At 44.4% G+C, this 21,181-nt stretch overlaps 4 protein-coding genes across 15 annotated transcripts in view; 2 read left to right on the forward strand and 2 right to left on the reverse strand.

Moving 5' to 3' along the window:
* Window positions 1-73: 73 nt before the first annotated feature.
* On the reverse strand, window positions 74-6,470 carry rnf150a (ring finger protein 150a). 2 transcript variants are annotated; one of them, XM_085912293.1, is made up of 9 exons: window positions 6,324-6,470; window positions 3,794-4,366; window positions 2,460-2,584; window positions 2,334-2,369; window positions 1,564-1,635; window positions 1,412-1,494; window positions 1,255-1,351; window positions 857-1,055; window positions 74-736 (listed from the first exon to the last, which is right to left on the reverse strand). In XM_085912293.1, the coding sequence occupies exons 2-9, from the start codon at window positions 4,251-4,253 to the stop codon at window positions 573-575; spliced, it is 1,236 nt and encodes a 411-aa protein (XP_085768419.1). In that variant the 5' UTR covers window positions 4,254-4,366; window positions 6,324-6,470; the 3' UTR covers window positions 74-572. The 2 variants fall into 2 exon arrangements, with proteins under 2 accessions (XP_085768419.1, XP_085768418.1); XM_085912292.1 differs by lacking the exon at window positions 6,324-6,470 and having other exon boundaries at window positions 2,334-2,584.
* On the forward strand, window positions 4,849-7,481 carry noazfp (nucleolar atypical zinc finger). Of its 3 annotated transcripts, none has more exons than XM_085912295.1 (10): window positions 4,849-4,912; window positions 5,259-5,402; window positions 5,485-5,504; window positions 5,570-5,640; window positions 5,732-5,808; window positions 6,154-6,280; window positions 6,369-6,473; window positions 6,594-6,640; window positions 6,924-7,041; window positions 7,124-7,481. In XM_085912295.1, exons 2-10 carry the CDS (start codon window positions 5,283-5,285, stop codon window positions 7,363-7,365), a joined length of 927 nt encoding a protein of 308 aa, XP_085768421.1. In that variant the 5' UTR covers window positions 4,849-4,912; window positions 5,259-5,282; the 3' UTR covers window positions 7,366-7,481. The 3 variants fall into 3 exon arrangements, with proteins under 3 accessions (XP_085768421.1, XP_085768424.1, XP_085768422.1); XM_085912298.1 differs by lacking the exon at window positions 4,849-4,912 and adding an exon at window positions 4,919-5,140 and having other exon boundaries at window positions 5,223-5,402; XM_085912296.1 differs by lacking the exon at window positions 4,849-4,912 and adding an exon at window positions 4,919-5,140.
* Window positions 7,482-7,967: 486 nt separating this feature from the next.
* On the forward strand, window positions 7,968-11,727 carry LOC147057281 (uncharacterized). Its single transcript, XM_085911546.1, has 6 exons — window positions 7,968-8,250; window positions 9,621-9,703; window positions 9,940-10,027; window positions 10,143-10,187; window positions 10,260-10,394; window positions 10,779-11,727. The coding sequence occupies exons 1-6, from the start codon at window positions 8,203-8,205 to the stop codon at window positions 10,875-10,877; spliced, it is 498 nt and encodes a 165-aa protein (XP_085767672.1). The 5' UTR covers window positions 7,968-8,202; the 3' UTR covers window positions 10,878-11,727.
* Window positions 11,592-21,181, reverse strand: part of inpp4b (inositol polyphosphate-4-phosphatase type II B) — a 73,890-nt gene continuing 64,300 nt past the window's right edge. For 7 of the 9 annotated variants that reach the window (XM_085911537.1, XM_085911541.1, XM_085911539.1 and 4 more), the window contains 11 exons: window positions 20,822-21,005; window positions 17,996-18,238; window positions 17,433-17,580; window positions 16,530-16,705; window positions 15,409-15,532; window positions 15,215-15,341; window positions 15,002-15,142; window positions 14,832-14,929; window positions 14,626-14,738; window positions 13,974-14,128; window positions 12,135-13,015 (listed from right to left, as the gene is read on the reverse strand). In XM_085911537.1, the coding sequence (XP_085767663.1) occupies window positions 12,841-13,015; window positions 13,974-14,128; window positions 14,626-14,738; window positions 14,832-14,929; window positions 15,002-15,142; window positions 15,215-15,341; window positions 15,409-15,532; window positions 16,530-16,705; window positions 17,433-17,580; window positions 17,996-18,238; window positions 20,822-21,005 (1,684 nt within the window). In that variant the 3' untranslated portion in view covers window positions 12,135-12,840. The other 2 variants (XM_085911540.1, XM_085911538.1) reach the window with 2 other exon arrangements.

Here is a 21,181-nt window from a genome sequence, read left to right on the forward strand (position 1 = left end):
TCAGAAGTACCAGGCTGTCCGTTGGGAGTTGAAGGTGGCCGATCAAAGCTAAGGAGCTGTTTTGTTGTTGCTAAAATGGTACTCTGCGACTGATTTATCCAAACGCATCCGACATTTTTTGAAATATCTATACATAAATTTGGACTGATACGACGACCGTAACGATGCAGCATTTTCTACTAGGCAACAGTAAACAAGTGTTACGCGGGGAGTCCCGTGATTGGTCCACACGGGACAGACATGAGGGATTTGTGAGGTGCGTCTGCAGTGTGCTCAGCGTTTCACCTCCTGACCCTGGAGGTTGACATCACTTGTGCAAAAACAACAATTGTCCATACAAGAAGATGTGTCGGCGAGACTGCTGTTGAAAATTGAGGGGGAAAAAAAAAAAAAATGGCAGTAATCCTGGACATGACTTATTTCTAGATTCAATTGAAAATTTCACACCATGTAGAAACATTTCATTGGTTTAAATGTGGGGGGGGGGATCTCAACAAGGACAGTGTCCACGGAGGACGCAGTGACAAATATGTCCAGTAGTTGGCGACAGCGTGAGAGATTTCTGTTGGCCCTCATGCGCTTGGGCTCCCGTTCTGCTCATCCTCCTTTTCTACAATCCTCTCGTCACCTTTTAATAATCCCGCGTCGGCTCCGGAGCCAACATTGTCTACTTGCGGCCCGCTTACCGCGTTGAGCGAAGAGTCGGAATCGCTGCTGAGCGGGAGCTGGTGCTCGCCTGACGGAAGGGAAACACATTTGAAATTTAGGACAGAAACTCTCGTATCCGTTTGACTTTATTTGAACATTTTAAAGCTAAACTACACGAGCAAATCGGACTGCTTCAAACAAGACTCACTGCCAGAAATGATGTAGTTCTCCTCCGCCTGCGGCGCCAACCCCACGTTGGGATCCGTTGTCCTCTCGACCAGTTCCAGCGCCACGGAGCTCTCGTTGACGGTGATTTCGCTCGCCCCGCTGATAGCCGGGTCGGCAGACGGACCCTCCAGCGTCATCTCGTAGTCCGGCGGCGACTCGTCCTGGCAGTCCACGTTGAGCTGGACGGACCGCGTGACATTTTAATCATGTTATTCAATTAGCTAACAATTAGCATCCGCGTGGCATCTGGCGCCGAACACAAATGAATACTGTCGGGCAGTCCAAATCGTCACTCTTAAGTATCAAAACTGGCTCGGGCAAAACGGACAGATTTGGAGACAAGTGAGAGTACCAAATTGGAGGCAGAGAAGAACTCACCAAAATTCCCAAGGCCTTGAGTATATTCATTTTACACATGGGACACGTCTGGTGATCATGCAGCCACGGGTCCACGCAGTGCTTATGGAAAACATGCCTGGGAAAAACAAATGGTTTGAAATAAGGATTGCAACGGCGTGTCGTCACATTTGCGTACCTGCAAGGTAGCACCCTGACAACGTCGTTAGGCTTGTATGCCTCGATGCACACGGCGCAGCTATCAAAGTCGCGCTCGGTCTCCTGGAAGGAAAAGACGCCGTTGCGTCGATGTAACGGGAGTTCAAATAATGTCACGCGACGGCTGCATACCTTGTCGCCTTTCTTAATGGTCCGTACTGGAAGCTTGCTGATGGCTTTTTTGGCAGCGTCCCCCAAGCGTCTCTGCGGGGTCGTGACAAAACACACGCTGAAGTGCGACACCGGGGCGCTAATAAACATAACGTGAAACTAAAAGAGGTGACTTGATCCTAGGATGGATGTTTTTGCTACAGCTGTCAATGCAACACGGTAAACCAGCCTGGCGGATTTTCATGTTCCGCTTCCATCAACAATAAAGGAATTCGCCTCACTGTTTCAATACTTTTGGAAGGGCCTGTCCCTTAGTCTCACATTACTCGTGTTTTGATTTTTTTCAGTAGCTTCGGTTAATATTGATGCCGTGGGTATAAAAGGATTCATTATTTCAGAAAATGCTAAACTCATTTCTTCACTCAGGGTAAATTCAAGTTCGAAATGAAATCTTATGAATAGAGAGGGAAAAAAAAAAAAAACCTGAAAAGGTGGTTGGACACGCTGCAGTCATTGTTTAAAAAAAAAAGAAAAGAAAAGCAAACAATGGCTGCCACCCCTGCAGATGTTACAATAACAGACGCGGCGATGATGTAACAAGGAGCTATTTGCTCTCATCGATGGTTCACTGCTTTTCGGGGCCAGCTGTTGGGCTAATTCCAACCGCTCCGTGACGGCCGGCGACCAGATTGTATAGCGAAGAGACCGACCGGCCCTCACAGATATTGCAATTGCATAACAACAACAACGACAACAACAAGAAAATAAATCCAATAAAGCTCAAGCCATACCTGGTTGCGGTCGCGTGCATTAGCATAGCGGAATCTCTGGATATAGTAGAAGACAAGCCAGGCGAGGGAGATTATCATGAGAATGATGAAGGAGATGGAGACAAACACTACAGACGTTCTGCTCACATACTTCTGCAGGTTGCGTGTCCCTACAGTGATGTGCAAGGTGACGGCGACGTTCTGCTCCAGCAATGCCATCATCTCCCGACCTTTGTGCTCTGGGATCATGATGGCCACTATGTCGCCTGTACCTGTACGTAGGAGGGAAATAAGAAAAATTAAAAAAAAAAAAAAAAAAAAAAAAAAAGGTTTAAAGTTTAAAATGTGCTCCTTTGCCACATTACTGTTGGGAAAAATCGTTTCTGGACTGAGACGTGCATGCATGTCACTTTCACATTGTTTGTAAGCAGACCAAAAGGCAAAGATTAGAACTTTTTTTTTTTAATAGTAAACTTCAACTGGGAGTGGCATTAAACACCCTGAAGTCTTTGACGTGTTCACATTTTTTTGCCAAGTTGCTGCCCTTTGTTGAGTGAGTTGAATGGAGTTCCCTGGCGCTAAAGTATCAAGTCTGCACTTGCAAGTAAAAGGAAAATCTCAAATGGAAATCAAGCACCTTGCTCAGTAAAACTTCATATCCATTTGAGACATGGAAGGGTTAAACCCAGAGAAGCCAGGCCAGCTGTGTTGGCTGGGCTCACAGAAAGCGTTCCGCTCTTTATTTGGCAGGCTCGCGTCGGGTCCGAAACACCGGTTGCCGGGTTCTACATCGCCTTCCTCTTCTGGCTGCCAGCAGTGACATCACCCCTCAGCCTTTTCTCCACCCTGCCTCCCAACCTCTTTGATTCAAGGAAGCGCGAGAAAAAAAAAAACGTGCTTGGGTGCAGGTGTACTTTGTTGGGCTGTTGCTGCGTTGCCATGCTTCAGAATTTATGGCCGTGGATAATAAAATACTCCTGGAGGAAAACCATTCCAAAAGGCAAAAATAATGGAAATTCATGATAAATACGAGTTTTCGGAACAAATTGCCAAAAGAGAGAAAGTGACACATTTCCAAGGGGGATGTATTCATCAAATAAGCCTTAAGACATTGTGGCATTTTTATTCTCATAGCACTCAGTGCTACTTTATGAAAATGAACAACAGACTGGGAGAATATTTACAGCTGGAAAACTTGGTGGAGGTGTATTATAATGATTTGCATTAAATGAACATGCGTTTGGAACTTTCTGGTTCCTGTAAAACCATTCAAATCTGAAGCTAGGCCAAATAAAAAAAGGTCAGGTTTTTGGTGGATTAGTCATTAGAGTGGGTAAATAATAGGTTTTGTATGCCTATTGGATTCTCAGAAAAATTCACAATGTCATGCTCAGCAGAGGCTGAGCTGCTCTGTGTTTGTTTACGGTTAGTTTGAGGGGTGATATATGCGTTGGAACGTGTAGCAGGGATGAAAGTCTTACCAGAGTGGGGCATGGTGATCGTGTCATTGGTACCACTGGAGCCCACATTGTACACGACCACCGCCGAGGCGTTGTGGCTGGCCGCGTTCCGGATCTTCTCGCGATATGTGCAGTTCCCCGCGGCCACCAGGGCCACCCAGGCGGCGGCGGAGCGCGACGCCGGAGGGAAGCGGGCGGCCGGCTCGCACATCTGACGGTCCTGCGGCAGCGACGGCGCCAACACCAGCCCCCGGACTTCCCTTTTGGGGGAGTGTTCGCCATAGCGGCCGCACTCGCTCTTATCGCTTCGTGGTTTAGCGGTGAGCGGATCCAGGTAGGTGATGTTGACGAAGGCCGTGTACCACTCCTCCTTCTCGGCTACGGTGAAGTCCAAGCACAACAGGTGTACGGAGCACAGGGAGGAGATGAGCCATGTCGAGAGAGCGACACTGCGGCACAAGCGAGTGATGGACGGCGCCATGGTGCAACCCGGAAATAGACCGTTTATAAAAAGACACCAAGTACGGTTCTAGCGGTCGACCATTGGTTTGGTGCTGATCCACTCGTGAGAAGTCTTCTCCACATCACTGCCACCTGTGAGGGGCGGGTGGAGGGAGGTGGGAGGGGGAAGTTAACAGTGGGAGATTCAGACGCTACCTGATTGGTCGGGGTTTAGCCGACCACGTGACATAGGCGAGGCCAATGTGGCTTTGAAGCATAAGGGCACGTGGATGCGCCTGACTAAAAATAAAAGCTTTGACTGTTACGTACGAGAAGAAGAAGAAGAAAAAAAAGGACTGAGTGTAATGGAACAAGTGTAGAAATGATGTCAAAATAAAAATGGAATATCTAAAGTGTCTTCAGGCAGTGATTCTTTTGCGAAGCATATGAGGAAGCCTAAAGAGTACAATTTGAAATCTCAGCTTTAAAATGGCTAAACAGATTGAAACTGTGTTGATATCGCACAATGTAATAGCTTTGTAATATGAGGACATTTGTGAGAATAAGCGGTTTGGATGATGAACGAAAAAAATAAAAAAGCCCATTTGGATTTTGTGTCCACCGCGGAACAAATTATCACTGGGGTCTTGTTTCCCGCACGGTTACATTTCCGAGCGGACCAGTAGACTCGCTTTTTTGGTAAAGTAAAAATAACGTTTTTGTTTACTATGACGCTCGCGTATAACTAACATAACCATTAAAACAACTACTTAGCAACGCACTTGTGGCTCCAAATGTGAACGTCTAAGTTGGAAATAAATTTTTACTTTCGCATGTCATTTCTCGTCACGTTATTAGCTAGTCGCGACCACATCGTACGGCTCGCCCACTTCAAACTTTTAAACGACATTTTCCCGACGAGCTTTGGTAACTATTTGAATGAATTAATGAGTATCGGTAATCGACGAGTCAATTAGATCCCTCATATTTGTTTGGATGATTGTATTAGCGTTACAGAGTTGAATATTGTTGCTTTCGCGTCAAGGATCGTTGTCAACCGGGTGCCAAAATGCCTAAAAAGAAGACTGGTGCCAGGAAAAAGGCGGAAAATCGAAAGGAACGAGAGAAACAAAGCCGAGCCAACCGGGACCTGGTGGACTTGGCTAAACACCCGTGCAACGTCAACATGGTGACACGCCACCGTGGCTTATTCTCTCCATTTCTAGTGGCACGACTACTAATGCCTTCTTTCTCCCTGCTACTGTATTTAGGATTGTGATAAATGCCAGAGGTGAGTATTTCAATCAGCAACGCAGCCCAGATCGTCAAAGCGCTAACTGTGTTATCTCTCCCTAGAAAACAGAAGAACCGAGCTTTCTGTTACTTCTGCAATGCTGTACAAAAACTTCCTACATGTGCACACTGTGGTGAGTGAAGTAGGGTCAAATATTTCACAGTTTTGCTATTGTGTTGTGTTCTAGGGGGGATGATTTTTGTTGTTGTTGTTGTTGTTACAAGGCAAAACCAAATGTATGAAGACTTCAGATTGCGTCATCAAACACCCAGGGATCTACAGCACCGGGATGGGAATGGTGGTAAGTTGGAAGCAAATTTCTCAACACTGAACGTCCCCTGAGATCGTACAATTCATGAAAAAAAAAAAATGCCACTCATGTCAGGATGGACTGATTAAACCTTTCCGGAACAAACACATGTACTTACATTTAAGTACTTACCGATACCAAATACCGATACTTGACGACGCCAGTCAGTCTTGCAATTGTTTTGAAAATCTTATACTTTCAATCCAATCTTTTTTAAAACACTTTTACCCAACATAGCATGTGTCATTCAAGCGCAACAAAATTCGATGTAAATTCAGAGAACAGCTGAACTTTCAACTATTTTGTCCTTGTGATGCGAGTAACTTTGTCCACTAGGGGGCAGTGTGTGACTTTTGTGAAGCTTGGGTGTGCCACAGCAGGAAATGCCTGAGCACTCACGCTTGTCTGTGTCCTCTGACGGAGGCGGACTGTATCGAGTGCGAACGTGGCGTGTGGGACCACGGTAATGACCCCGCCCCCAACCCCCCCACACATGACAATCTGACCTCCACGAAGTCACGTCGTCCTCACAGTCTTCATTCCTTCCACAGGCGGGCGTATTTTTCGCTGCTCCTTCTGTCAAAACTTTCTTTGCGAAGATGATCAATTCGAGCACCAGGCCAGCTGCCAAGTCCTTCAAGCTGAAACATACAAGTGTGAGTCACCGTGCTGGTTAAAATTGAAAAGAAAAAGGCATATGATTATATTAGTAAGGTTGGTGTGCAGGTATAGGCCTAGATACAACCTGACATTTGTTTTTCTGTCTCCTAATATAGGCGTTTCCTGCAACAGACTGGGCCAGCACTCATGCCTGCGTTGTAAGGTGGGAGCGCAGCTCTGCTTACCTGTGCAGAAAGCCATACCGTGCATCTTTGTGACTATTTTAAACATTTCAAAGGGGGCTTTATTGTCTGAATTATTTTTCAGTGATTATTTTTGCAATGTGTTTTATATACGAACATTTCATCCATCCCACATTAGCCTGTTTCGTGGAGGCGGGCTTTACGCTGTCCACTCGCACTAATATGCGCATCCAACAACTTTAACGTGAATAAAAGTCCCCCAAACTTTTTTTGGGCATTAGAAGCTGTTGTTGTCCCCGACAGGCCTGCTACTGTGACGACCATGCCAAGAGCAAAGTGTTCAAGCAGGAGAAGGGGAAAGCGCCGCCGTGTCCCAAGTGTGGTCACGAGACCCAAGAGACCAAAGACCTCAGCATGTCCAGTAAGTCCCCCAAAACATCCCAACTGACATCTCGGTTTGTGGATGACCATCATGTGTTCGTCGTGTTCACCTGCCGCCGCAGCCCGCACGTTGAAATTCGGACGCCAGGGCGGCGCTGACGACGACGATGACGACGACTACGGAGCGTCGGGCTACGACAGCTACTGGAAGAACGTCGCGTCAGGAGGCGGAGGACGCAACTACGACGACGACGACGAAGAGGAAGATGACGACGAAGAGGAAGATGACGACGATGAAGAGGAGGAAGACGAGGGCGAAGAAGAAATGGCCGCTCTTAAATTAGATGCAGCCACCAAAGTCTGAAACAGAAATCAGATGGTTTTATTACACCTTCAAACATTTTAACAACTTTTTGACCTCACTGTCAAATGTTAGGACGGTGCCTGAATAAAACTGAATGAGCACAGAAATAAACCAATTGTGTGTTTCGAGCAAACCAATTATTTCTGCAAAGCCACACATCAAAAGTATTAAGGGCAACAGTCAACAAAAAAAAAACAAAGTAATATTAAAAGTCTACACACCCCTGTTCAAATGTGAAGATTTTGTGATGCTTGGAAGAAAATTCCGTGGTTACTGTGACGCAATGACCTATAACCGCTCCAACTTAAATGTTAAAAAAAACAAAACGTAGATGAAAATATTTGCAAAAGTGCGTTTATATTTTCGGTCAATGGGAGTCAGGGGACACCTGCCATCATTTAAAATGCCTCCAAAATAAAGTTAAGCCGTTCTAATAAGCTTCCTGTGATTTTGTAGCCTGATGAATGATCAGATAGTCGAGTAGCCTTCCTGCCATTTTTGTAGTCACATCAACTAGTTAATAAGAGGCACTTTAATATCTGCCCCTCGCTTTCACCTACTTCCCGCTCTCCCTCCCTCCCTCCCTCCCTCCGTCTCGTGACGAATGCAGAGGCGTTAACTCAACACTGAGCTTGTGCGTGTAATGTGCATACTTTTGTTATCTCTGCCCGGTGTGCTTCGTTTTATTCCCCCCCCGCCCCCCCCCCCTGACGGAGACCACCAGCACGACGTTCTCCACCCTCCCGTCCTATCCGTCCTATCCGTCCTGCAGCAGTCCACCGGAGCGACATGCTGCATTAACTGTGGACACACGAGCACGGCGCACACGGCGGCTTCATGACGGCGCGCCAGCTCGTCCCTTTCCACTTAATAAGTTGCAGAACGGTAAGATGATTTTTGTGTAGTCATTTATTTTCAACGCTTGCGTTCGTTCGTTCGTTTGTGCGTGTGCGCGTCGTTTGCACTTTGAACAAAAAAATTGATCGGGCGTTAATAACTTGCGCGTACGGGCGGTGAACCACGCGTGCGCCCGCAGCCTTTCCATTCCAACCTAATGTGGCTTCATAATAACCACAACAGGAAAAGTCCGCGATAAGCGCGGAAGGGCTTCCTTTTCGAGCGGCTTGGTGTTTTGTTTTTTTGGTTTTTTAGAACAATGCAACTCATTGTACACAAGTAAACTAACAATGTCAATCTGAGTCCCTCAGCATCACCCAAAAGAAATTGCGCTTTCCCTAAACATGTCTCCTTGAATTGCAAGGAATTAGATCATAGAGAAATACAAGTCGTTCCATATTCTGGACTTTGACACCTGCCTTGTTCGGCGCCAATGTCTTTATCATTAAAATGACTTGTGAACAATTCTTAAAAAAAAAAAAAAAAGCTGATCAAGGCGTTTACTGTCACGCTAAACATCGAACAAAACAATTACACCAATGTAGCTTTGCTGTATATAAACCTGTTTAGCTTCATGCTAGTAAACACCATTGACATGCTAATGATGGATACCCAACATAGCAATACCTAATTGAACACAAACGATGCACTGACAGGTTGACGTATCATGTAAAAATACTCCCAGGCATGTTTTCTTCATTTTCTGGAAAAAAATGACAAATATTTCAGTATTTTAGAGTCACTTGCAATCAGAAGAGGAAGTCTAACTTTGTCTAATGACTGGTCAGCACTGCACTGCCTTCTAGTGGCCAAGACCAGAAGAAGCACCACAATGAATTGGATTGGAGCATTGAATTATGATTCACAATTTTTTTGATTATATATAATTATGACATGACATTGTTTTTATTGAGTACTATATAAAAAAGTTACATATTTTAGGAAACATTAGATTTTTGAAGGGAGGCGCTTGACCTCTTGTCCTTTCCATCGATTTGGATTGGGAAGACCTATTTATTATTTTGCTTGGATTGTATGACTATCATTTATTTTTTTAAATATTTCATCGTAGTTGAGAAAAGATCATGGCTGATACAATAATAACCATGGTTAACTAAACCACTTTGATTGTGCCAATGAAAAGGTAAGCGTCATTCATCTGTCACGACAAAAATAACCCAAAAAATGTATCTGTTGCGTATGTTTGTGGGGAACAAAGCCAAGATATTCATCTGTGCCAATCATCCGTGTTAATCACGCAGTTGTGCCGCAGATTTTTTTTTCATCTATCGGTGTCAGCGAAGCGTGGGTGGGTGAACCTTTGAGGATGTGCACTAACCCGTCCGTGTTGTTTCCAGGCAGGCACCCGGCTGCCGCTCTGCCCTCACCTGTGCGGGGACAGACACACAACTCAGGTGTGGCTTTGTGTGTTTGTGCTGAGGTACGACGACAGCGGTGTAGCATGGCTTTGCTTCCTATGCAAACAAAACATCAAGTCAACCAAGTGCTGGAAGAAAATCGGGCCAATGATACTTATTGTATCGTTTGTAGAGATTCTAATCATTTGCATGCAATCAAATAAAATACATTCTCCTGAAAGCACCAGAATATTCATTTTGATAGCATGAAACAAAATGTTTGTAACTTAACGATGGTCTTCACTGTTCCTTCCGCAAGTCTCCTCGTTTCGACTTCGTGCGGGTTGTCCCCGGGTGACTCGCAACGCCTGCAACGGTGCCTGAGCAGCCTGACGCCCTCCATTGAGGTGAGCAAAAGGTATACAAATTGTTCTGCTTATCACGCTTTGCCACAACCGGTGACATTTTTTTTTTTTCATTTTTATTCCATCAAGCGAAATCAAAATGTTTTTGCCCATTCAGGAGTCCAGCGCAATGTTGTACGCTCCGTCCATGAATGAAATTCGAGTAAGCCAAATGCTCCTAAAATGCTATAATTAGTCTATGGCTCCCCTGGTGATGTACAAACCTCTCCCACAGGCCAAGTGTCATCATCTGGCCCTCAAATGTTACTTCCTGGAGCTTGGAATGGTCATGGTCGAAGAGGAAGTTGACAACGATTACTCCAACTGCATCGACAATTTCAACGACGAGCTGCAAACTGAAAGCATCGCTGTGAGTTGTGCACTGGATCCTGTTTTTTTATTTTTTTAATCAAAATTTTGGTGAAGCAGCACAATATGCCACATGTCCATGATAAAAAAAAAATATATATATAATTATTTATATTTCTTTATAATTAGCAAATAAAATACATAATTAATAATATTATAATTATAATAATTATAATTATATAATTATATTGACGCTTCATGCATAAAGCTAATTTAAAATATGCATGTAAGGTTAAGTTATTATTTAAGCCCGATTTTTTTCCAGGCAGAACTCAATTCCGAAATTTGGCAGAATAAAATTCAGATAACCGATGAATCGGATGATGAATTAAAAATATAAACAAAGAGACGGATTGTAACAAAGACACGCTTTCTTTTTGTTTAGTTGCAGGTCAACTGTCCGCCATGCGAGGCGCACTCACTCGGGAACATCACAACTTTTCTGGATCGACTTAAAACCCTCCTGCAAGCATTGGCTCATTGAATGCCCAACACTAGATGCAAATATGTCATATTTTGTCGGAACTAAAAAATATCTTTATATGCACACATTTTTGGACAATGACTGTTTTCCAAAGCAAACGTTCCTCATCGCGGGAGCCTCAAACAAGTCATTATTTTAATGAATACTTTGAAATCATGAGATAACAAAAATTAAGGCATCATTTTACTTTGTAATGTTGCCTTGAAAAAAAAACCATTGTCCAACTACTTGTGCACCAAAGTATATACACAAGTGAATAACTTCTGAGTGTGAACAAAATATGTGAAGTCTTCTAATGTGGATGGACCAGGCAGGTGATATTTGAAAGTGACCATAAGCTAACTGCATAAACAGCCATGAATGTATAGCTAACCCCAAAATATGCTACTGAACTGAAATGAATGTTGTTAGCCCAAAATATGCTAACCACGAAAAGAAATGACTGTACCAAGTCAAAATATGCGGAATGGACAGCAATTTCTGCAAAAAAAAAAAAAAAAAACTAACAAAACATTGCACAACGGGATGAGAGCGTTCAAGTTAAGCAGTTCATCCTGAAATTTCAACCGCTGTTCTGAGTTCGACCATCTGCAAGCTTAATGCTAACACAAAACAGAAATGTAGCCACACAATACTCTGTGAAAAAATATCACTCCAGATTACTGAGCAGTTATCATTTTCACTGTAGAAATGTAAATGCACTGTAGCGCCCCCTAGTGGCAAAAGTGAATTAAGGCAAGAAATCATGATGTACAGACTGTTGAATTCTTAACATTCCTTTGAATTATTATTAGTATATATGTTACAATACTGTAAAGTTCTATTTTGCCTATTAAAAACATGCTCATTTGTTTGGTTGGATTTTTATTTTTAGAGCACTGAAATCGTAATTTCCAAATGAAACTCGTCGAATATGTCGGAGTTCATTCTACGGTTGCGCAATAATACAAGCTCATAAAGACAGCGTGGGAAAATGTAAAGATTTTATTTGTTAAATGCAACAAATGACATCATTTGTACAATACTATTGTAGAAAAAAATAAATATTTGTTGGACAGTTTTAAGAAATGACACATTAAGCTGCTCGTGGAACGTCCGGACCGGATCAAGTGTCCACTTTTCCGTACGAGCCCTCGGGCGGCCTGTAAGACTTTGGGAAGACCATCAGTTGCAACATGTTGAAGGCGTACTTCCTGCAGCCGATGTTCTTCTCCACGTTCTCCATGCGGCAGCCTTCTCTGACAGTCAAATGCAACGACGACGACGGTCACCACAGGATTTTCAAATTTGGGTCATATGTGCTTTTTAAGTAGTGCTTCAGTTTTAGGGCTATACAAATAAACTTGACTTGACTTGACTTAAAACAAGTCAACACAGTCCTCTTGGAAGGAGTGGCCAAGGACACCGACTTGGCGTAGCCGACGTTTGGCATTTACTCAGCTGCACATTTCGCCAACCACAAGTCTGATTACAAGCCATTAAAAGCAGTAAGTGGGGAACCACTTGGTGCCATTCCAAAATCTTAAGCAGCTCCTGCATGGGAGGCTGCCAATCCAGAAAATTCTGCCTAACGGAAAGAAAAAACTTAAGCTTTTGAGTTACCCGAGGCTTAATGCTAACAACTTGTTTTCATTTATCTAGTTGGTTAGTCAGACTTTCTCGCACGGGGGGGGGGGGGGGGGGGTTGCCAATCCGGAATATTCTGCTTGACGGGAAGATGCCAAGAAATGGAATCAAGTTATGTTGCATTTTAGCACCTTGACTAATTTCATTTGCAGTGTTTGTGGACTAACCAATGCTAATACAAGCATGACCGCAATTGAAGCTAAGCTAACATGACGTAGGTTAGCTAAAAAGTTGCTTTTGAGTTAGCCGAGGCTTGAGCGGAAACACAAAGGCGAAGAATGGCGAGGGCGGCCAGCGAAGAGAGAGCGAGCAAAGGCGTGGGTAGTTGTCAGCAGCTTTATTGATACTTTGCCAGCAGAAAAACCAAACTTAAAATGAGCCAGACGACCAGTAGGTGGGAGCTGACGAGCAGCAGGGCGATGGGGTAAAAGTGACGCGACGTCGGTTTACTCTCGGCCGCCGCGCCCGCCTCGGGGTCCTCCCAGTGCCCCAATTCTCCGTGAGACAGCCGACTGAGAAAAGGAAGAACGCCCCCACCCCGATCGCGAGCAGAGAGAGAGAGAGAGAGAAAAAGCCAGGTTAGTGGGACGATGAAGACAACCCGCAAGAGAGGAAGACGATGGACGAAATGGAATGAATGCGGCACGGCACGGCACGGCTGGAGGGAGGGAGGGAGGGAGGCGGCATGCAACGGTCTATCCAACTTACGTCCTCGCTAGCTCGACACATCGATCAGATCTTTCTTGTAGAACCATCCAAATAAATCCATTCATCGACAATCAAATTTCATCAATTTGGGGTCATCGAGTAATGCTTTATGGGCATTTTTAAATCAAAATGGTCCCTTTATTTCGGCCGGTGGATAAAAACTCCACCTAAACTAAAGTTTGTGATGGGTTGTTAACGTGAAGGATTTGGGCTTTTGTAAATTTGACATTCTTAAACGTCAACACCGTTTTTTTTGTGGTCCGAGAGCCTTGAAATTCGTCTGAGGTGTTGAGGGAGAGAAAATGTCATTTATCATCCCCTATTGGCTCAAAAGAGAGTCAATACGTACTCCTAAAGTTTCTGTCGAGCCCCGGAGGGACAAGAAAATGATGCCTTGTCGTACCGCACCCTGCGCACCTGCCTAGCTGTCAATTAGTTCCAGAAGAGAGTCCAACTTGAGGTTTGCGGACGCCAAGCAGTGCCAAGCGGTGCCAACCAGTCCAGCAGGTCTTTATCGCCGACCGACTTTTTTGTTTATGCGAAGTTGGATTTGAACAACAACAAATAAGCTGGGCCGTTGTGTTCGAGCGCATTCCGAGAATTCCTGAAGTTGATACATTGTTGTTGTTGGGTGACGTTTGGGATGCGTATTCATGGAAACACTCGTGTGTGTGTGTGTGTGGGCGGCGGGTGGTGGAATGCAGCGAGCAGGGGGCGGGGCTTACGGCTCGATAACAAAGTGGATGCCTCTGAAGGCCTTACCTCCGCATGCAGTCAAGAGCGCGGACGAAGAAGTCCTTGCTGAGCTGGTGTTCGTCACGCAGCAGGGCGCACTGCTCCAGCGTGACGGACATGGACGTTCGGTCTTTGGCACTTTTGCAGCTGGTGAACCTGATGCCGTTCAGACGCCGGCATATCTGGATAGCGGCAAATAAGACAGTTAAGTACGTCGGGGTCCGGGAAGAGTTTTGAAGCCCGAGGGTTTGACATCGGAGTTTTCCCGAAATGGCACAGCGCTATTTACCGTTTGCCAAAATGAAGCCCCTCAACTCATTTCAACGCAATTCCTTGGCACAGGATAGCAGCAAAGCACTACTTTTGTCTAAATGAAGCTCCTCAACAGATTTCAGCATTGTTCCTTGGCACACAGGTGGTACAAAAGGGTGACAAAGCACTACGTGTGTCTAAATGAAACGCCCCTAACTAACTCCAACTTAAGTTTCTTGGCACCAAAACTGTCACAAGATGGCACCAAATCACTACTTTTGTCTCAACTCATTTCAGCAGATTGTGTGCTGAGTATCTTCCACACTCAAACGTGATTTTTTTTTTTGCATCAAATTCCAGATGCGGGGCTCACGCAACGCAAGGTTTGTTTTATTTAGCGAAGAGGAAATTTACGGCCGTTGCTCACCGCCGCAGCGCTCCACAGAATCTCCACATTCTTCCTCCGCTTAGCGACTACATTCTGGCCCAGACTTTCAAGTAGTTCCTTGATGTCGGTCTGACTTTGGAAACATGGTAGACCTGTTTTAAAGAGCAAAGGAAAGTGAGAGTGGAAAATTCTCTCCCGTGGTCTGTCTGACCGCACCTTTGGTGATAAGCACTGAGTCAACTTACATTCACGTGGCACCTTTTCACTCAGCGTTTTGTAATAACACTCCAGCGTTTCAAAGTTCTTCTGGTTGATCCTCTCCTGAAGGGAAATGTCTCCAAACCTGCAAGCCAATACATGATGATTAGATGGTTTTCAAATCGAAGTGGTAGCTCAAGGGGGGGTCTACGCTGACCTCTCGGCGATGGTTTGCTGCTCGTTGATGCCCACGTTAAAAAGCACCGGAAACACGTGCAGTGGTTGGCCCTCCTTGATTTCCTCAGGCATGTTCTGGAAGGCTGGGCCTGGCAGCGGGACCTCCACGGTGAAGTGGTCCCTGAGCACAGCCGCAAAAGCTTAGCATCAGAACATCGATACTCGCGTGGAAAAGTCCAGATCCGAGTCTCACCGCCTGCCTCGCACTACGGGCTGAAGGTCACTGAGGTGGTCCGTCCTGGCCTGGGTCACCTTGAACACGACCCTCTGGAGGTCGGCCACTCCCACCTCCATATCCTCCAGCATGCCGATCTCTTCGCCTTGGGACGTTGCCGAGTTAGCGCGATGACTCAACGGAAAGGCCGCTAGTTCGACATGCGAACTTACTGTAGGTGCTGAGCAGGCTTTCAAACTGGGCCACCAGGCCGACCAGGTGGAGCTGCTTCAAAAAGCTTTTGTCCTGCATTCCGGCGTAGACGCGCATGACGAAACCGCACGCCAACACTGCCAGCTGGTGCTCACAAACGCACGCGTGCCTTTTAGTGACGTGCTGATCAGGAAATATTCATTCGCATTGAAAGAATGCCGCTTTTATGAATCGAACACAAGGCGGACGGATGCTTGTTTGCACGACCGGAAACAGACACACAAACGTGCTCAATCACCGACTCGCATCACACACAAAAAGCGGTGATTCTTCAATCACGAGTTTCTAAATTCAACGTCTTACGTGGTTTCATCAGAAAATGGACTTAGCACACCCGAGTTGCACGCTAGCAAAACACGGCCTTACTGTTAACACGGAGGCCGCGTGCTGATAACATACACGCCAGTAAAGTGCTTTACAATGTGATGATGACACATTACAGTAAAGTACTTTTACTGTCTTTATTAACCTACTAACAGGCGGGTCATTAGCACCATTACGTGTCTGGCCACAGAGATACGGATGTGAGACGTGATAAAGCAATGAAGTCATAACTTAAAGGGTTAGTGATTGATTTCCATCAAATACAATAAAAGGAGAGGACAGTGCAGTAAATGGAGAAAGAGGAAATATGACGCCCCCTGCAGGAGCAATGGAGCACATGCATGTCTCATTGGCCCAGGCAGAATGTTTTCAAAGTATGGCTCCTTGTTATATGATTTACCTTATCTTTATATCTCCTGTGAGGTTAAGCAATTCAGATCACGGATATTTAATTAAACTTATAATTTAATTTGATGTAATCCAAGTTAGTTTATTTGAGTTAATTTTAACCAACCTTTTCATCAAATTAATAACATTGAATTTCATTTCATTCATGAATCAATTTACAGGGTTTTCATTTCTGTTTCATCCCCATTTAAATGAACTTGATTTAATTTCGATTCACTTAAAATAATCCATATTTTATTGTCTTCGTGTTTTCTACAGTTGTATTTGCATTTTTCTTTAGTCACATTAAAATAATTGATATTTTCTTTGGTTTGTATAAGTACTTCAATCATAATTATTGTTGACTCACAGCCTGACTGAAGACGACGTCTCTCCTCTGCTGCAGTAGGAATCCTTGTGGGATGCTGCAGGCGGCCTCCTGCAGCAGCACAAAGGTGACGGCTCTCCTGGCCTTGTCCACCACCTGTGTCACACACTCCTTCAACCTGGTCACCAGGGGGCAGAGCTGTTCCCGCCAGTCACCTGCTTTGCCAACATTCGAAAAACAAGGAAGACCATGAATGATGTTGGGGTGACTTCCCGTCTCACACATTGACCCAGTGGCACAGCTAGCGAGCGAGATTTCACTTCCTGTTTTCAAGACATTTGGTGTCTCAAGGGCGACATTTCATACCACGTCACAATGCATAATAGATGATTCACGGTTAATGGCGGGTCATTAAACGCATCATAAAATTGTCTGTGAAAAGGACGCGTCTCTGAAAAGACAATGAAATGACATCAGTAGACTGAATTGACATAGACTGCTCCACAAATGACTCGAAATCAAGGTTATTATAGTTAATGAAAACTAAAATAATAAACTGAAACTGAAATTACGCTTTCATTCAGGAAACCAAATACAAATGCTTAAAAGCACTGACCAAAACTAAATCTAAAAGATTCTAAAAATTTTCACCTGTTTTCATAATAATTGTATTATGGATCACACACATTTTCGATTGTTCGTGTCTTTTTTTAGAACAGTGATCTTATCAAAAGTTTCGCAGACAAAAGCTTATTCGTGTCATTCTTTTAGTGATCAACAGGGGGCAGTAATGTATCAATGATGTCTTCTCGAGCCAAAACACAAGGAGCGCAGTGAGAGCATTATAGGATCTCTGGAAATGGCAAAATCAGCTTTTGGGGCTGTATTTACAAAGAAAATAAATACAATTTTAGCCGCATAATTATTATATTCAAAATTCCTTACCAGGGTTGTGTGAGGTGATGACATCAGCGAGTTGTTGCTGCTCGCCGTTGGCGCGCTCCTGCTTGTTACGCTCGTCCTGGTCGGCCAGCTGGTCTACCATGGCGATGACACAGTTGAGACGCTTGGCCACGCTGGCCCAAACTCTGTCCTGAAAGAATCCAACAGTCATACAGTGCGCCCTCACCCCACCACCAAGCAAAAAAAGCAGCAGCGTGACCAAAGGCCACACGAGAGAAAACAGATCATGCGGCCAGGGTTTCTTGCAAATTGCTCTAAAATGCTCGTGTAGAAAAAAAACATCGGCCGTGGGGGGAAAAAAAAAAAAAAAAAAGGTGACGGTGATGACAACTCCAAAGAAAAAAAAGAAAAGAATGTCCAAGTCATTACTATACGTACCATGAAAGGCAGTGGAGACGCAATATATGGCACAAAAGTCACATTGTGATTTAAAAGCTTTAAAAAAGAATGACTGAACCTACACAGGACACGGCGATGCCACTCAGCACACACAAAAAAGGAAAGAAAAAAAAAAGAAAGAGAGAATTAAACAACAAGAGACTTGCCCATTCCTCTTCGTCGAACTCTTTGTGGTGCGGGATGGAGTCTTCGCCTCGCCTCGGGCCCACGTTGTTGCACGACGTGGCCTCGTCGTCGGCATGGGCCGACGGCGACGCCGTCCGGACGGGACTTGGGTCTCGCTCGCCGCCCTTCTGGTTCTTGGAAACGTAGCCCGGCTGGGCGGCGTGCAGTGCCAACAGGGCGCACTTGACCAATTCATCCTTGAGCGTATGGACAAATTGCTCCGTCTGCAGCCAGTATGAGACAAGGCGAGGTGGGGAGTCAGTCACTCGGGTCAAACCACAAAAAAAATCTACGCAATTTGACTCTTCTGGTTTGTTGAAAACCTTTCATAAACCAAAAGACTGATTCAGTTCTAAATTTTAGTGGGGAGTCACCTCATTTATAAGGTAATTCCCCGACCGATTGTATCGGCCGGTATTAGCTACTGCATTTCAAAATGTGCTATTTTTTTTGGGCCAAATAAAAATAAATAAATCAAGAAATAATAAGGGAATATTGAAATTAAAAAAATGCCGTTCTCAATAATCAGCAACTCTTCAAGCATTCTGTTACAGTATATTCTTATATGCGCTACCAAATGTGTTAGCATTAGGATTAAGCTAGCTAAGCTAACATGTAATTCTATTTTTATGCGACAGTAAACTTCAACTGGCAGTCACATTAGAAAGCTCGAAGGCATTTTTTTTTTACTTTTAGAAAAGCGGTCCACTATTTGCCGAAGCGCTTCTATCGTGAGTTGAGCGAGATTTAACAGCAGAAATTTGGATCTTAAAGAAGCCTTTGGGACTGAAGGTGGCTTAAAAGAAGACATTGCGGCCGGTGAGCATCAACAAACAAACGATTCAATTACTTGGACTTGCGACATCTCCGAGGAGCGCTGTTCCTTTGATAAAGAACCCGCCGGTGTCACGAGCCCCCCGTTTCCCGCCAGAGTGAAAGTGATAAAAGGTCTCCCGAGTCGCATTGCCGGCGCCGCGATTACCAGCGAGCAAACTGGGAGATCTTCACCAGCAAGCTGCAATATCATTACAAGTCACTCTCTTCACAATTTGACAGTTTTGCTCTTGTAAAAATTTGGAAAAAAAATCATTGAAAACAATTACTGCTATATCCTTGTTATGCATTTAATGCTTTTTCTTCCCTCTTTTATTTCTTTGGTCAACAGTATTTGAATTTTGGTATTTATAGAGCAAAGTGTTTTCACGAGGTGGCACTTGGCGTAAAATGGAAAGCAACTTGCGTAAACATCGTAAAAGCTCACTTTTATGAATTTCGAAAAGCAACAATTGGGACTTTGGTGATCTCGTCAAGCAGCTGCAGGAAATGCTTTTTTTTTTTTTTGCTGGTGCATTGGAGTGATAACATAACTGCTCTCCTGCAGTGTTAATGTTTTTTTTTCTTTTTTTTTTTTTTCTCTTAGTGGCATTTGGCAGCGCCGCAGGATGCGTCCTCTAAGCGAGACGCCGCTTTGTGAGTGAGGAAGCGCTTAAATGGCAACTTTTTTGTCTCCTTTTCTTTCTCTTTAACACACGAAGCCACGAGACGCTACCCCGGAGACATTCTGCTACTCACTCCACCTCCACGTGCGTGATTATGGAGCGAGGGGGAAAAAAAAAAGAAAAAAGAAAAAAGGGGGGGCCTCTGTGGATCTGAGCTGAGAAATAGGAACATAACAGAAGAAAAACAGACCTAAAAATAGCACACTTGTACAGAGGAGGAGGCTTGAAATCCGCCACCAGGTAAGCCCAACACATATTGTTGGCCGTGGAACGCCACCAATCATTATAATGACATCCACAAGAGGATTCCCACACTCAACGCCTCTTACTGAACATAAACTACGATGCCAACTAAAAGAGAGTAATGGCAAAGTGAGCAGGGAGTCCAAATACAACCAGCACAATAAAAGACGCAAATGATAAAATTAAAAGTAAACAGACTGGCAAGTTTATGTGGAGCGAGTGGAAATAGCTCCAAACAAAGCACGGTGATATAATTGGGATATTATGGAATGACCACAAAACGCAATATGAGGGGGAAAAAAAAAAAAAGACTCAGCAAAAACTTGGATGGCGACAAATTCAAGTTGTATGATTAAGAAGAAAAAAATCATTTGTAACTTTTTAATTCGAAGACTTTTTAATAAAAAAAAAAACCTTTTTTAAATTCTTACATTTTTGGTTGTATCTGTTCTGTTGAAAAAAAGGTTTTTCTTTTTGGAAAATTCTTACATTTTTGGTTTTGTTTGAACCAAAATCAGCCAGTCAAATTTGTTTGATTCGTTGAAATAAATTTGTTTAAGTCCAAAATTTAAGTACATCACACACTATATCTCGTGCATGTCACTCACTCACTCACTCACTCACTCACTCACTCACTCACTCACTCACTCACTCACTCACTCACTCACTCACTCACTCACTCACTCACTCACTCACTCACTCACTCACTCACTCACTCACTCACTCACTCACTCCCCCCACCGGCGGGTTGACCAGGGGCAGCCCCCTTTCCTTGGCAGGTACGTGCGTGACTAATCAGGGATGAGAGCGAAGCGAGCGCGGCAATTAACGCAGGCTGATTGGGCTCCGGTCCACGCCGGCTATAAAACAATCTCTGGCACAACAGATTGCAGTCTGACAGCAGCAGATGTCATTCATTAATTACGCCGATACAAAAAAAAAAATGTCAGAGGCGGCGCTCCAATCAAGCGCAAGCTCGCCATCGAGTCGCCTTCTTCCAGAAACGACAGAATCAATCTGTCGAGGAGTCATAATGCCACGCCCGGCGTTTCAGGGTTTCCTCACCTTGTCTGCGAGGTTCTTGAGCGCCTCCCTCAGGCCGGGAGAGGAATGCTCACGAGCGGCGTGTAGTAGTTGATCGGCTAAAGTGCCGATGAGCGGCTGCAGGAGGCTGACGCTGCTCAGAACTTCTTGAGCTTTGGCCGTGTGCTCGGGGGAGTAGTAGATACATTGGTAGGCCGTACTGAAGCTGCAAAAAAAAAACAAAAAAAAAACATTTTATGAGTCACAAAGTCGTAAAGAGTCACTGACGAGAGAGAACCATTCATTTAAAATTGTTTTCTTTAATTCCAGAAAACTTGCTTGTCCATTTTAAGCAATAGACTACCCCCTAGTGGCCAAGGTGAGCATACCAAAAACTGTCAT

The sequence above is a fragment of the Syngnathus leptorhynchus genome, chromosome 5 (assembly GCF_054491065.1).
Source record: "Syngnathus leptorhynchus isolate UIUO chromosome 5, UIUO_Slep, whole genome shotgun sequence".
Lineage (NCBI taxonomy): Eukaryota > Metazoa > Chordata > Actinopteri > Syngnathiformes > Syngnathidae > Syngnathus > Syngnathus leptorhynchus.